At 49.8% G+C, this 15,128-nt stretch overlaps 1 protein-coding gene across 2 annotated transcripts in view; it reads right to left on the bottom strand.

Annotated features, from left to right (window-relative positions):
• Window positions 1-7,916: 7,916 nt before the first annotated feature.
• The window catches only part of micall1a (MICAL-like 1a), an 89,535-nt gene continuing 82,323 nt past the window's right edge, over window positions 7,917-15,128 (bottom strand). For both annotated transcript variants that reach the window (XM_055663011.1, XM_055663012.1), the window contains exons 13-16: window positions 14,164-14,237; window positions 13,424-13,538; window positions 11,199-11,245; window positions 7,917-8,238 (exon numbers count right to left, since the gene is read on the bottom strand). In XM_055663011.1, the coding sequence (XP_055518986.1) occupies window positions 8,114-8,238; window positions 11,199-11,245; window positions 13,424-13,538; window positions 14,164-14,237 (361 nt within the window). In that variant the 3' untranslated portion in view covers window positions 7,917-8,113. The remainder of the gene's footprint in view (window positions 8,239-11,198; window positions 11,246-13,423; window positions 13,539-14,163; window positions 14,238-15,128) is intronic.

Below are 15,128 nucleotides of genomic sequence, written 5' to 3'. Positions count from 1 at the left end.
GCACCAAAAATCCAAACTATGAGTGCCGTCTGTACGGAGTTTGTACGTTCTCCCGGTGACTGCCAAGGTTTTCTCCGGGTGCTCCGGTTTCCTCCCACATTCCAAAGACGTGCAGGTTTGTAGGCTTCTTCTTCTTTCGTGTGGCGTGCACAGCCTAAAGTTGTTGGACAACTTGTTCTATTTGATCTTCCGTTTGTGCAAGTCGAGTTGATTGCATTAGTCGAAACAGGACGGACCACGTGAAGGTTGCAATCTTCCACCCCAGGTTTGTAGGCTAATTGGCTTCAGTAAAATTGAAAATTGTCCCTGCCTAGTGTGTGTAGGATAGTGTTAGGATACAGGGAGAGCTGTGTAGCATGGACTTAGCGAACCAAAGGGCCTGTTTCCACGCTGTATCTCAAAAACTAACCCACTCCAGCATTAGCAGATGCAGTCTCTTTGGATCCAATGTGTGGGTGTTGAGCATGCTTTGCTTATTCTGGTTGGCAAGCTCAGCTCCCTAGGTCCAGTGAAGGATAATGGATGGAAAATGCATCCCACCTGGGTTCACTGTAGTGTTTAAAGGGCAGAACGGTTACCATTTGGGTCCACTGAATGATCATATAGTGGTGAATGCAACCAATTAGACCAATGCATAACCTTACTGCGCCCACACATGCACCCCACCAAATCCAAGGCAGGGTTATAGGGAAGATGGACACAAAATGCTGGCGTAACTCAACGGGCCAGACAGGACCTCTGGAGAAAAAGAATAGGTGATGTTTTGGATCGAGACCCTTCTTCGGGCTGAGAGTCAGGGGAGAGGGAAACTAGAGATATGAAAAGGTTCAGAACAAATCAGAGCCGGCACCGATGGCCAAGGAAAGGTAGAGCCCACAATGGTCCATTGTTGCCTGTGGAAGAGGTGAAAACGAATGGGTGCATGGATGAAAACAGTGGAACTAGCAGGGCGACTAGGGTAGGGGCAGAGAGTGAGGGTTACTTGCAATTAGAGATATCGACATTCATACCGCTGGGTTTTAAGTTTATTGGGGCAGGTATGGAGCCCTCAATGACAGGTGATAGGGTAACAGGTATTCTGGGCCTGGATGTGCCGGATGTGGTCTTTCTACCAACTCTCCCTGGATACATGAGGGACGAGTTTCTGGGATATTGGCTCAGGGGGCAGGTCAGCATTTACTCCCTTCCAACTGTTAACAAGAACGTAGAGGAGAGCTGTCTTTCTGAACCGCTGTGGTACTTTGGGTGCAGGTGCTCCCAGTGCCGTTGGGGCGGGTGTTCCAGGATGTAGGAATGGTGGTGTATTTTCCACGCAGGAAGGTGTGAGGCTCGGGAGAGAGCCTGCAGGCGGTGGTGTCTCTGAAGCTGATACTCTTGATGGAAAGGCTTGCAGGATTGGAATGCCTAGAAGGCGTTGGCTGTGCAGTCAGTGAATTTTGTAGAAACAAGGAACTGCAGATGCTGGTTTACAAAAAAAAACGGCTGGAGTAAATCAACATGCCAGGCAGCATCTATGTAGAACATGGATAGGTGACATTTCTCGTTAGATCCTTCTTCAGACTGGCATATTTTGTAGATGGCCCGCACTGTAGCCATAGTGCAGCAGCTGTGAAAGGAGTTTTACGTCCCCTGTCGACTCCATTCAAGGACCCAAGCAGTTGTTCCAGGTGCGACAGAGGTTCACCTGCATCTCCTCCAACCTCATCTATTGCATCCACTGCTCTAGGTGTCAGCTGATCTACATCGGTGAGACCAAGTGTAGGCTTGGCGATCGCTTCGCCCAACACCTCCGCTCGGTCCGCATTAACCAACCTGATCTCCCTGTGGCTCAGCACTTCAACACCCACTCCCATTCCGAATCCGACCTTTCTGTCCTGGGCCTCCTCCATGGCCGGAGTGAGGCCCAGCGCAAACTGGAGGAGCAGCACCTCATATTCCGCTTGGGCAGTCTGCATCCTGAACATTGACTTCTCCAATTTCCTGTAGCCCTTGCTGTCTCCTCCCCTTCTCAGCTCTCCCTCGGCCCTCTGGCTCCTCATCTTCCTTTCTTCTTCCTGCACCTCCCCCCCCACCCTGCATCAGTCTGAAGAAGGGTTTCAGCCCGAAACGTCGCCTATTTCCTTCGCTCCATAGATGCTGCCTCACCCGCTGAGTTTCTCCAGCAATTTTGTCTACCATCGATTTTCCAGAATCTGCAGTCCCTTCTTGGGTAGTGGACAAGGTGCCAACCAAGAGGGCTGTTTTATCCTAGATCGTACAAAAGTATTAATACTAAACAAACTGAGTGCTTACAGGTCTTGGCCTGCAAGGTACACTGTTGAGTTCTTCCAATATGTTTGTTGTATATCAGATTCCAGCATCTGTCTCATTTTGTTTTCCTTGTCATAGATGGTATTGAGCTTACTGCACAGTGTTCGACTCGTGTAAATAAGTGGATAGCATTAATATAGAGACAAGAGACTGCAGATTCTTGAATCTAGAGCAACGAAACACAAAATACTGGAGGAGCTCAGGTAAAGAGGAGTGGGTCAGATGGGGGAGGGAGAAGCTCCCTTATCCTGGATACACCGATCATTTACCAGCCCTTGCCCTACTCCTTCCTCTCACCTCTTTCTCCCAGCTATCTCCCCTCTACTCCATCAGTCTGAATGAAGGCCCCGACCTGAAACATTATCTGTAATTTCCCTCCACAGATGCTGCCTGGCCCACTGAATACTTTTCAGTGGTAGACATAAAATGCTGGAGAAATTCAGCAGGTGAGGCAGCATCTATGGAGCGAAGGAAATAGACGACGTTTCAGGTCGAAACCCTTCTACAGACTGACTTTGTTCCATAGATGCTGCCTCGCCTGCTGAGTTTCTCCAGCATTTTGGCTACCTTCGATTTTCCAGCATCTGATGTTCCTTCTTAAACATGAGACTCAACAAGACGGCTTTGAAGCAAGTATAATGTGTGGTATTAGACTTCTGACCGATATACACTACAAACCAACTGACTCACATGGCTATCTGGACTACACGTCTTCCCACCCTGCCCCCCTACTCCCAATTCCTCCGCCTACGCCGCATCTGCTCCCAGGATGAGACGTTCCACAGGGCTGAGAAGGGGAGGAGAAAGTAAGGACTACCTGAAATTAGAGAAGTCAATGTTCATACAATGTTCTTGAATACTTTTCAGTTTTTGGATTAAGAAATAGAGCCTGGAAACAGATCCTTTTGCCCAAAGTCCACTCTGTCCATGTTAACGGCACCTTATACAGAGTGAGCAGCTTAAAGTGCAGGAAAAATGTTCCCAATGTTGGGCGACTCCAGTCTTAGAATAGAGGGGAGGTCATTTAATACTGAGGTGAGAAAAAACGTTTTCACCTAGAGAGTTGTGAATTTGTGGAATTCCCTGCCACAGAGGACAGTGGAGGTCAAGTCACTGGATGGATTTAAGAGAGAGTTAGATAGAGCTCTAGGGGCTAGTGGAGTCAAATGATATGGGGAGAAGGCAGGCCATGCAGTGGTTCCAGGTGCGACAGAGGTTCAGCCATGATCACAATGAATGGCGGCGCTGGCTCGAAGGGCCTCCTTTTCTATGTTTCTATGTTGCTATTAACTGTCACTATTGCACTAACTCACCATATCAGCGACATTCCCTTTGTTCTACACATCTCGCTCCCACCTTCTTTCCTACTGAAAACAAACTTGTATCTCTCTACAGAGGTACAGTGACAAGCTTTTGTTGTGTGCTAACCAGTCAGCGGAAAGACCACTCAAGCCATCCAGTGTACTGATATATAATAAAGGGAATAACATGAATAACGTTTAGTGCAAGATAAAGTCCAGTAAAGACCGATTAAAGAGGTAGATAGTAGCTCAGCTCTGCTCTCAAGTTGGTAGGATGGTTGTAGATGTAGCCCAGATCATCACATAGACCAGACTTCTCCACACTGCCTCAGAAAAGCATCCAACATAATCAAAGACGTCCCACCCCGGTCATTCCTTCTTCTCCCTGCTCTTGTTTGGCAGGGAGGTACTGAAGCTTGAAAGCGCGCATCACCAGGAACAGCTTCATTATCAGACTGCTTAACGGTCTCTCCATCAGCTAGAGCAATGTCAGATTCACCGCTATCCTATTACGGACATTGGGCTTTGTCTGGGGATGAGATTCGTTACAATGCTGAGAATGACATTCTGCAAACTGATTGTATCTATGTTTGGTATACCCTTGACTTGAGATAAATGTAAACCAGTGAAAGTGATAGAAGTGGAAGGGGGTCGGAGAGAGGGGGAAGGACGGGTGGGATAGTGGGAGAAATGGGTGCTCATCCAGGTGGGGGGGGGGGAAATAAAGGTGAGGCAGGGGTGTTGTTGCTGTTACCTAAAATAGGGCAATTCAATGTTCACACCGTTGTAAGCTACACAAGCAGAATATGAGCTGCTGTTCCCCCAGTTGCACGTGGCCTTACTCTGACAGTGGAGATGGTCCAGGAGAGAAAGCTTGGTCTGGGAATGGGAAGGGTGGGGGGTGTTAAAAATGGTTAGCAACTGTTTGTAAACCAGCATCTGCAGTTCCTTGTGTCCAGTAGATATAAGTGACAATAAGTGCAGGAGTAGGCCATTCGGCCCTTCGAGCCAGCACCGCCATTTAATGTGATCATGGCTGATCATCCACAATCAGTACCCCGTTCCTGCCTTCTCCCCATATCCGTTGGCCCGGTACAGTACAGCCACATTGGATCCAGCACATGCTGAAGCTGATGCCCAGTCTTATATACAGTCACAACAGGTCCAGTGGACAATAAAATGACAGAAGGATGTTGCCAGGACACGAGGGCCTGAGCTACAGGGAGAGGTTGAGCAGGCTAGGACTTTATTCGTAGGAGCACAGGAGGATGATGTGAGATTTTATAGAGGAATAGATTGGGTGGATGCACAGCCTTTTACCTAGAGCAGCGGAATCAAGAACTAGAAGACATAGGTTTAAGGTAAGGGGGGAAAGATTTAATGGAGACTGGAGGGGTAACTTTTTCTTTACAAAAAGGGGGGTAGTGATATGGAACAAGCTCACGGAGCAGGTAGTTGAGGCAGGTATGTTACAACCTTAAAATAACATTAGGGCAGGCACATGAATAGGATATGTTTAGAGGGATATGGGTCAAACGCAATCAGGTGGGACTAGTGTAGATGGGACATGTTGGGCCGAAGTACATCATACTGTAATGCCCCTGTCCCACTTCGGAAACCTGAACAGAAACCTCTGGAGACTTTGCGTCCCCACCTAAGGTTTCCGTGCGGTTCCCGGAGGTTGCAGGTGGTTGCAGATAGTGGAAGCAGGTAGGGAGACTGGCAAAAACCTCCGGGAATCGCACGGAAACCTTGTGTGGGGCACAAAGTCTCCAGAGGTTTCCGTTCAGGTTTCCTAAGTGGGACAGGGGCAAGAGACTCCATGACACATGGAGGAAAATCAGCCAAGGACCAGGCAGACAGGTTTTTAAGTACAATCAACAGTTACTACATCAATCACAACTTTGGACAACGTTCCATTTTAATAGACCCATTTTTATCAATTTTGTTAGCAGAATAATATAGCTTTAGAACAGTGCTTGTGTTTTTCAATAAATATTATATACAAACGAGTAAAATAGAATAAAAGCTAAATATATGGATCAGCAAAATGGTCTGAATGAACGAATAAAAGCAATCCCATAATTGAAAGATTAATACAAAGACATGGCACCAATACCCCAGTTACAAGAACAAGAAGGAGTTTAAATTGAAGATTTGACAATAAATTGAATTAAGGCATTTTTGGCAGCAGAACCTGCATGTTAATTAGAGATACAATTATTGCTAAGAACCGACAAAACCTCAACAAACTATATTAATGAGGGTAAGGGTGCAGACACCAAGTCTCAGTCCCGTACTTAGACCAATAAAGAATATATGTTGCTCTCATCCAATCTACAGAAGGACCAGGTTTCAAAAACAAATCGAAAAGTCCCTGAAAAAGTTTGGATCGTGAAAGAATTCCAAACTGAAGTTGCTTCTTGCTGGGGCGCATTTACCTGTGAACGGCCACTCACAAGACAGAGCTGCAGGTACGTTGGTCAGACTGGTGAGTCCTCTTGGCTTGCTGAATCTGGAACAGCTCCTAGCAACGGCTCAATGCCCGGCAATGCAGCCAACTATAACATAGGCTGAGCATGGCCAAAGTGCACCGAGTTTGACTGGAGATTGACTCAAATGGAGATGACTCCATTGTAGTTTGAAGCATGTGTATGTATAAATATATATGACCCTGCGGAGAAACATGCAGGCTGAGACACCGCTGGTCAATTAAAGTGCAGAGTTAATAGAGATAGCTTCACAATGACCGTCACTATGTTTAAAAGTATATTTGTGTCAGTTGGTCTCTGCGACTGTGTCCGTGTTCTGTGTGTACACTCGAGAAATTATGCACAAGAGCTCACAACCATTTTCCACCAGTGTTCAGAGGTCTGTTGCAACGTTACACAGCTACAAAGGAACCCTCTTGTTCACCACAGCTTCCTCCGCCTCTCAGAGCAGCGGGGAATACATTACTTGGGGCACGGAAGTGGGAATATTTAGAAGACTGCAGTAAAATGTGGACCTTACGCTGGCAAGTGCTAGTTGGAAGGTTTTCACAGACTGAAGGTCTGTCGTTTCTTGCTGCAGTGATCCACTGGGGCTGCAGATAGATGAAGGATGGCACTGAGGTGCCCAGTCCTATGGTATACAGAAGCACTTTGTGTGTGCAGTTCCCCCTCGAAGAGGGAATTTCCTATCTCCGCGTTATTTGTAAGTGTCAGGGCGTATCCCACACTCACACACGGTGCTCAGCACTCGATACCTGCATGTTGTACCCAACATCACCCCAAGCCTTGCACTGTCAGAGGGTGTGCAGCAACGAGTACAATCTGCGTTACCAATCACTGGTGTAATTGCGGCATCTCGGTAAAGTTTCCTTTAGAGATACAGCGTGGGAGCAGGCCCTTCGGCCCACCCAGTCTGTGCCAACCAGTGATCACCCATTCTATCCTACACACGAGGGACAATTTACAGAAGCCAATTAACCTATAAACCTGCACTGGAGTACCCGGAGAAAACACATGGAGAACAGGAGAACGTGCAAACGCCTATATTTATAGGGATATATATATATATAACGCCTATATTTATAGGGATATATATATATATATATAACGCCTATATATAGAGAGAGAGAGAGAGACAGCACCTATTGTTAGGATGGAACCCGGGTCTCTAGTGCTTTTGAGGCAGCAACTCTACCGCTGCCCCTCTTATCTCTTTGCAATGTTTTCAGCTGCAGATGGTGACGGATTCATGGCACACTGTGTCTCGTGAAACATGCAGCATCTATTATTAAAAGCTTGCAGAGATGTGGGCCGTTTGTGGGTGGCCAAGTCTTCAACCACCCCGCCTGGCAGCAGCGGAAGGCAGCAGGAAACAGGCGGGTCCTCAATCACACGGATTGAGATGGGAACAAGGGTGACAAGCGGCAGCGAGCTCAAAAACTCCCCGGTGAAAGAGCTCCGAGCCAGTCTCACTCGAGCACCCAACCCTGCAGCTGTGAAAACCTTGCAGAAGACCACACGGTGGAAAGGAAACAACTTTAGCCGAGAGCAGAATTTCTCACCAGTTAGACTGAACAGCACGAAGCAAAAATAGCGCAGGGTTGGTTCTATTGCACGTACAACAAGTGATATATCATAAGCAGGCCAAATGTGTAGGAAAGAAATGCAGAGGATGGTATAAATCGAAGAAAGTCACAAAATGCCGGAGTAACTCAGCCGGACAGGCAGCGTCTCTGGAGAGAAGGGATGGGTGACGTTTCGGGATCCGAAACGTCACCCATCCCTTCTCTCCAGAGATGCTGCCTGTCCCGCTGAGTTACTCCGGCATTTTGTGTCTTTCGTCCATAAATAGTAAGCAGCCTCGGCCAGCACATGAAGGATGAGACTTCTATGAATCAGTCACCAGACGCTGTGTGGTACAGCTCCCGACACAATCAACTGTGCAAGGTCAGTCGGCTCGGCCCGGGCAGGGCTACCCTGCAGCTCTCCATTCACCGCACCTCTCCCTCATCACAAGTTCTTCTCCTTGCCAGTTTTAGACTTCCCCTCGGGTTTGTTGCTGAGAAACTTCAGCATCTTCTTCGGTTTGAACTTTGCCTTTTTCTTCACGTCGCTGCTTGGTTCCTTGTGGAAATCTGTTTAGGAAAAAGCAGTAGTTAGAGACCGTATTTCGGCAGCGTGCCGATAGCCCACCGCCTGCCAGAGTGGCTGAGCCTCAATCCCCTACACTCAGATTCAGATAATTTTAATTGTCATTGTCAGTGTACAGTACAGAGACAACGAAATGCATTTAGCATCTCCCTGGAAGAGCGACATAGCAAATGATTGAATAAATAATAATAAGTGTCCGGGGGGGGGGGGGGGGTGATTGGCAGTCACCGAGGTACGTTGTTGAGTAGAGTGACAGCCGCCGGGAAGGAGCTGTTCCTGGACCTGCTGGTTCGGCAACGGAGAGACCTGTAGCGCCTCCTGGATGGTAGGAGGGTAAACAGTCCACGGTTGGGGTGAGAGCAGTCCTTGGCGATGCTGAGCGCCCTCCGCAGACAACGCTTGCTTTGGACACACTCAATGGAGGGGAGCCAGGAACCGGTGATGCGTTGGGCAATTTTCACCACCCTCTGCAATGCCTTCCGGTCGGAGACAGAGCAGTTGCCATACCATACTGTGATGCAGTTGGTAAGGATGCTCTCGATGGTGCAGCGGTAGAAGTTCACCAGGATCTGAGGAGACAGATGGACCTTCTTCAGTCTCCTCAGGAAGAAGAGACGCTGGTGAGCCTTCTTGGTTCACTCAGGGGTTGGCTGCCTGCATGGGGGACAAAGCCTGGATCCACAGGAGCGAGTCTGTAGAGGACGGAGGCTGAGACCGGGAACACATACACACATGGACACACAAACTAGGGTTGCCAACTGTCTCCTATTAGCCGGGACATCCCGTATATTGGGCTAAATTGGTTTGTCCCGTACGGGACTGTTCTTGTCCCGAATTTGACCGTTACTACTCGGGTCGAGGGGACTGTTGGGTCGGAGCGCTGTGTCCAGCCCCGCCTCACCCGTCCCTACGTAGTGCATCCCATGGAGTGCAGCAGCAGCAGCAGCGCCTCGCACGTGGCCCCGTCGGTCGGCAGCCCGGCCAGATGTCTGATCTTCGGACCTTCGCTTACCGCCGACACCACCATCACCCCTCCTTCTCATGGCCGATCACCGGTTCCTGAGTTGGACGGGGTGCCGGACTTTGTGCGCGATGTTGCCCGGGTCAAAACTCCTCAGCTGGCCAACACCCGGGCCAACTCATCATTCACCCAGCCACGGCCGAGTCGGTTAACGAATTGCCGTGAGGAAGTTGTCCCGTATTTTGATCTTTTGTTCCTTATTTGGGAGTGAGAAAGTTGGGCAAACCTAACAACAGACACACACACACACACACAAACAGCCACACACACACACAAACACCGAGACACACACACACAGACACACACACACAGACACACACACACACAGACACACACACACACACACACACACACACACACACACACACACACACACAGACACAAACACACAGAGACACACACACACACACACACACACACACGCGCACACACAGGCCCGGAGCCTGACGGATGGGGGATATACTAGTTTAGTTTAGTTTATTGTCACGTGTACAGAGGGACAGTGAAAAGTTTTTGTTGCGTGCTAACCAGTCAGCGGAAAGACAATACATGATTACAATCGTGCCGTCCACAGTGTACAGATCTGTAGTAGAGATTTAAAGGAGTGGAGTGAATGTAATGCATGATTGCAGGTCTGGTTTGGGCTATGCTCCAGAGAGCCACCAAGGCTGGACCTGCAGCCACTCACCGTGCTAACACAAGGCCCAGCACTTGATTTGTCTGCAAAATCAAGTCGAGAGTTAAGTGATGGACACAAAGTATTGGAGTAACTCAGTGGGTCAGGCAACATCTCTGGAGAGAGGGAATAGGTGATGTTTTGGGTCGAAACCTTCAGAATGAAAGAAGAAAGAACTATTCCTTTTTTCCCCAGAGATGCTGCCTGACCCGCTGAGTTACTGTTTATCTCTCCTTAGAGCTACTTGTAGTTGAGTTTTAATTTTAGTTTTAGAGATACAGTGCAGAAGCAGGCCCTTCGACCCTCCCTGCCGACCAGCAGTACCCGCACATTAACACTATCCTACACACACTAGGGACAATTTTTTTTTTGACACACATTTACCAAGCCAATTTACCTACACACCTGTACGTCTTGGGATTGTGGGAGGAAACCGGAGCACCGGAGAAAACCCACGCGGTCACAGGGAGAATGTAGAAACTCCATACAGACAGCACCCGTAGTCAGGATCGAACCCGGGTCTCAGGTGCTGTGTGGCAGCTACTCTGCTTTGTACTTTGAGTGGTTTCACTTCAGCTACTTGTTGCAAAACATCAGGGCGGCACGATGGCGCAGCGGTAAATTTGCTGCCTTACAGCGCCAGAGACCCGTGTTCGATCCAGACTGCGTGTGCTGTCTGTATGGAGTTTGTACGTTCACCCTGTGACCTGTGTGGGTTTTCCTCCGAGATCTTCCGTTTCCTCCCACACTCCATGGACGTACAGGTTTGTAGGTTAATTGGCTTGGTGTATGTGCAAATTGTCCCAGGTGTGCGTAGCATCGCATTGGTGTGCGGGGATCGCTGGTCGGCGCGGACTCGGTGGGCCGAAGGGCCTGTTTCCGCGCTGCATCTCTAAACTGAACCAAAACATTTCCAAAGGCAGTCAATGTCAACACTAAAGGTAAACTGTGACCATCGTCATATAGCCCCCGCTGTGAAGGGAGGGGAAGACACAAGTCAATGGAGACCTGGTGGCACAAGGATGACCTAGGATTTAGTTATTAGGAGAGAAGCACTAGGCCATTTCAGGAAGACCCCTCCCCATACCACGCCTTCCTCCCAATTTCAGACAGACCATTCAGGTCTGCTTATACTCTTGTATAAGGGGAAACGGAACAAAAATAGAGGAGAATTAATGTGGTGTTGAAACAAACTGAAATGCTCAAAGACCATACCTCCGCTCGACATTGAATAAAGATAATCTTACCTTTGTTTTTAATCATTGTCTCCAGCAACTTATCTTCCTCTTCCTCTCTGTAAGACAGTAAGGTGAGAATTTGCTTTCAGTTTCTCTCTCAGACCTGCTTGTCATGTATCTGTACACTTTGAATGGCTCGATTGTAACCACGTATTGTCTTTCCGCTGACTGGATAACAGGAGATACAGGCTTTTCACCGTACCTCGGTATTCACCACATTAGCTAAACTGAACCGTCTCGGGGTGGATCTCACCATCCTCTGCCAGTCCCCCACCGCACGTTGTCTCATCATCTGCAGGAACTCTGTGTGCCCAACAGCCGGAGGAGGGAGTCGAGGCAGGGACTGTCACGTTTAGGCAGGTACATGGATAGTGTAGGAAGGAACTTTAGATGCTGGTTTAAACCGTAGACACAAAATGCAGATTGGACAAACTTGGATTGTTTTCTCTGGAGCATCGGAGGCTGAGGAGAGACATGGTCGACGTATATGAAATTATCGGAGGCTAGATAAGGTAGACAGTCGGAATCTTTTACAGAGGGTGGTAATGACAAAGACGAGGGGGCATAGCTTTAAGGTGAAGGGGGACAAAGTTTAAAAGATGTGGGGAGCAATTTTATTTACCCCACAGAGGATTGGTCGGTGCCTGGAATGCGCTGCTGGGGGTGGTGATGGGGGCAGATATATTAGTGGCTTTGATGAGGTTTTTGGGCACATGGATCTGCAATGTTGGTGTATGGATCATTGCAGGTTGGCGATAGCTTACCTTGACATCATGTTCGGCACAGAGATTGTGAGCCCAAGGGCCTGTTCCTGTGCTGTAATTTTCGATGCTCTATTCCAAAGAAATGTCTGCCAGGCACAATAAGCCCAATGGGGAACATGGATCGGTGACGTTTTGTGTCTTGACCTGAAATGTCACCTGTCCATAGACCCAAAAAGCTGGCGTAACTCAGTGGGGACAGACAGCATCTTTGGAGAGAAGGAATGGGTGACGTTTCGGGGGTCGAGACCCTTCTTCAGACCCCCGTCCATGTTCTCCAGAGATGCTGTCTGACCCGCTGAATTCCTCCTTCTACTCCGCATCTGTATTCAGGATGAGCTGTTCCAGACCAGGGCATCGGAGATGTCCTCATTCTTTAGGAAACGGAGGTTCCCCTCTTCTATTATAGATGAGGCTCTCACCAGGGTCTCCTCTATATCCCGCAGCTCTGCTCTTACTTCCCATTCCCTTACTCGTAACAAGGGCAGAGTCCCCCTTGTCCTCACCTTCCACCCCATCAGTCATCACATACAACATATGATCTTCCAACATTTTTGCCACCTCCAACGGGATCCCACCACTGGCCACATCTTCCCATCTCTCACCCTTTCTGCTTTCCACAGAGACCGATCCCTCCGTAAATTCCTGGTCAATTCGTCCCTTCCCACCCAAACCACCCCGTCTCCCGGCACTTTCCCTTGCAACCGCAGGAAATGCTACACTTGTCGCTTAACCTCCCCCCTCGACTCCATGTAAGGACCCAAGCAGTCTATCCAGGTGAGACAGAGGTTCACCTGCACCACCTCCAACCTCATCTATTGCATCCATTGTTCCAGGTGTCAACCACTCTACATTGATGAGACCAAACACAGGCTCAGCGATCGCTTCGCCCAACACCTCCGCTCAATTTGCAATAACCAACCCGATCTCCCGGTGGCTCAGCACTTCAACTCCCCCTCCCATTCCGAATCTGACCTTTCTGTCCTGAACCTCCTCCATTGCCAGAGTGAGGCCCAGCGCAAATTGGAGGAACAGCATTTCATATTTTGCTTGGGTAGTTTACACCCCAGCGGTATGAACATTGACTTCTCTAACTTCAGAAAGTCCTTGCTTTCTCCCTCCTTCCCCTCCCCAGCTCTCCCACAAGCCTATTGTCTCCGCCTCTTCCTTCCTTCCCTTTTCCTGCCCCCCCCCCCGACATCAGTCTGAAGAAGGGTCTCGACCTGAAACGTCACCTATTCCTTCTCTCCATAGATGCTGCCTCACCCGCGGAGTTCCTCCAGTATTTTTGTCTATCTTCGATTTTTCTAGCATCTGCAGTTCTTCTGAATTACTCCGGTACTTTGTGTATTAAGCAACATCAGCAGTTCTTGTTTCTGCAATAAGCCCAATATTATGCGGGTAGCTCAAGGGTGATAGGTTTATGCTCCACCAAGCTGTACCATAATCTCATTTATTCTGCACGTTACTTACCGCTGTCTGTCTTCATCCAAGCTGTTGATGATGGCGTTTCTTTGTTCAATGACCGTGATCAACTCCTGCATCAGCTCTGCGTCCCGGCCCCGATCCTCGTCTGTCCAGTCTTTCTCTGCAGAGACACGCATGCATGGCAGTGATCAGCCTGAGGGGCCAGAGGCTGTCGTCGGCTTGTCCATGGTCAGTGATCAGTCTGAGGAGGTCCCCACAGTGGCACAACATAGGAGTTGCCGCCTTACAGCGCCAGAGACCCGGGTTCGATCCTGACCACGGGTGCTGTCTGTATGGAGTTTGTACGTTCTCCCCGTGACCTGCGCGGGTTTTTCCCGGTTTCCTCCCACACTCCAAAGACGTACAGGTCTGCAGGTTAATTTGGCTTTGATAACAATTGTAAGTTGTCCCCTAGTGTGTAGGATAGTGTTGGTGTGCGGGGATCGCTGGTTGGTGCGGACTAGGTGGGCCGAAGGGCCTGATTCCGCGCTGTACCTCTAAAGTAAAGCCTAAATCAGCGTGAGGAGGCTGGGACTGTGACTGTGTGGTCCTGATCAGCATGTGGTGATCAATGATCAGCATGTGGAAGTTGGGGGAGTGGTTGGTAGATCTGGGCCAGTGATCAGTCTGAGGAGGCTGGGGCTGCGATCGGGCAGCTCTGATCAGCGTGAGAGGATCAGTGATCAGCATTAAGAGGATGGGCAGTGATAAGCAAGACCTGGGGTCATCATGCAGCAGACACTGACCTGGTTTGTTAAGAAGACAGCGCAGTTCATACTCCACGTCGGCCTGCCGCTCCTCCAGATTTTGCTGCTTAAAGCTGAGGATTGAGAGAGGAATCAGATTAGCCTGGATGTCAGACTGAGGGGCAGCAGAGAGAAAGGCTCTCAGCCACGTCTACTTGAAGTGTCAACAAACAGTATAACATTAAATTGCTTTGTAATTCAACAGTGAGTGTGTGAGGAGGAGGAGAAGGGGTGGGGGAGGAGAGAAGAGGGTGGCATAGAGGAGGAGGGTGGTAGATAAGGGGAGGGGGGGCAGAGAGGAGAGGAGGAGAGGAGAGAGGAGAGGAGCAGAGAGGAGAGAGGAGACAGAGCAGAGAGAGAGGAGGGAGAAGGAGAGGGGAGGGGGGCAGAAGGAGAGGGAGCAGAGAGGAGAGAGAGAGGGAGGGCATAGAGGGAGGGGGCGCAGAGAGGTGGGGGGGGAGCAGAGAGGAGGGGGAGCAGAGAGGAGAGGTGAGGGGGGGAGCAGAGAGGAGGGGGAGAGAGAGGAGGCAGAGAGGAGGGGGAGCAGAGAGGAGGGGGGGGAGCAGAGAGAGAGGAGGGGGGAGCAGGGGGGGAGAGCAGAGGGGAGGGGGGTAGAGAGAGAGGGGGCAGAGGGAGCAGAGAGGAGAGGGGCAGAGGGAGAGAGGGGAGAGGGAGCAGAGAGGAGAAGGAGGGGGAGCAGAGAGGGAGGGGGAGGAGAGGGAGCAGAGAGGAGAGGGGCAGAGGAGAGGGGCAGAGAGAAGGGGCAGGAGGGGAGCAGAGAGGAGAGGGGCAGAGCAGAGGGAGAGGGGGAGAGGAAGCAGAGCAGAGGAGAGGAGGGGGAGCAGAGGGAGAGGGGGGGGGGGAGAGAGAGAAGGAGGGGGAGCAGAGAGGAGAGGGGCAGAGAGAGAGAGGGGCAGAGAGGAGAGGGAGCAGAGAGGAGAGGGAGTAGAGAGGAGAGGGAGCAG

Source organism: Leucoraja erinacea, chromosome 37 (assembly GCF_028641065.1).
Source record: "Leucoraja erinacea ecotype New England chromosome 37, Leri_hhj_1, whole genome shotgun sequence".
NCBI classification, from domain to species: Eukaryota; Metazoa; Chordata; class Chondrichthyes; order Rajiformes; family Rajidae; genus Leucoraja; species Leucoraja erinaceus.
This window is presented reverse-complemented; position numbering and strand designations above follow the sequence as displayed.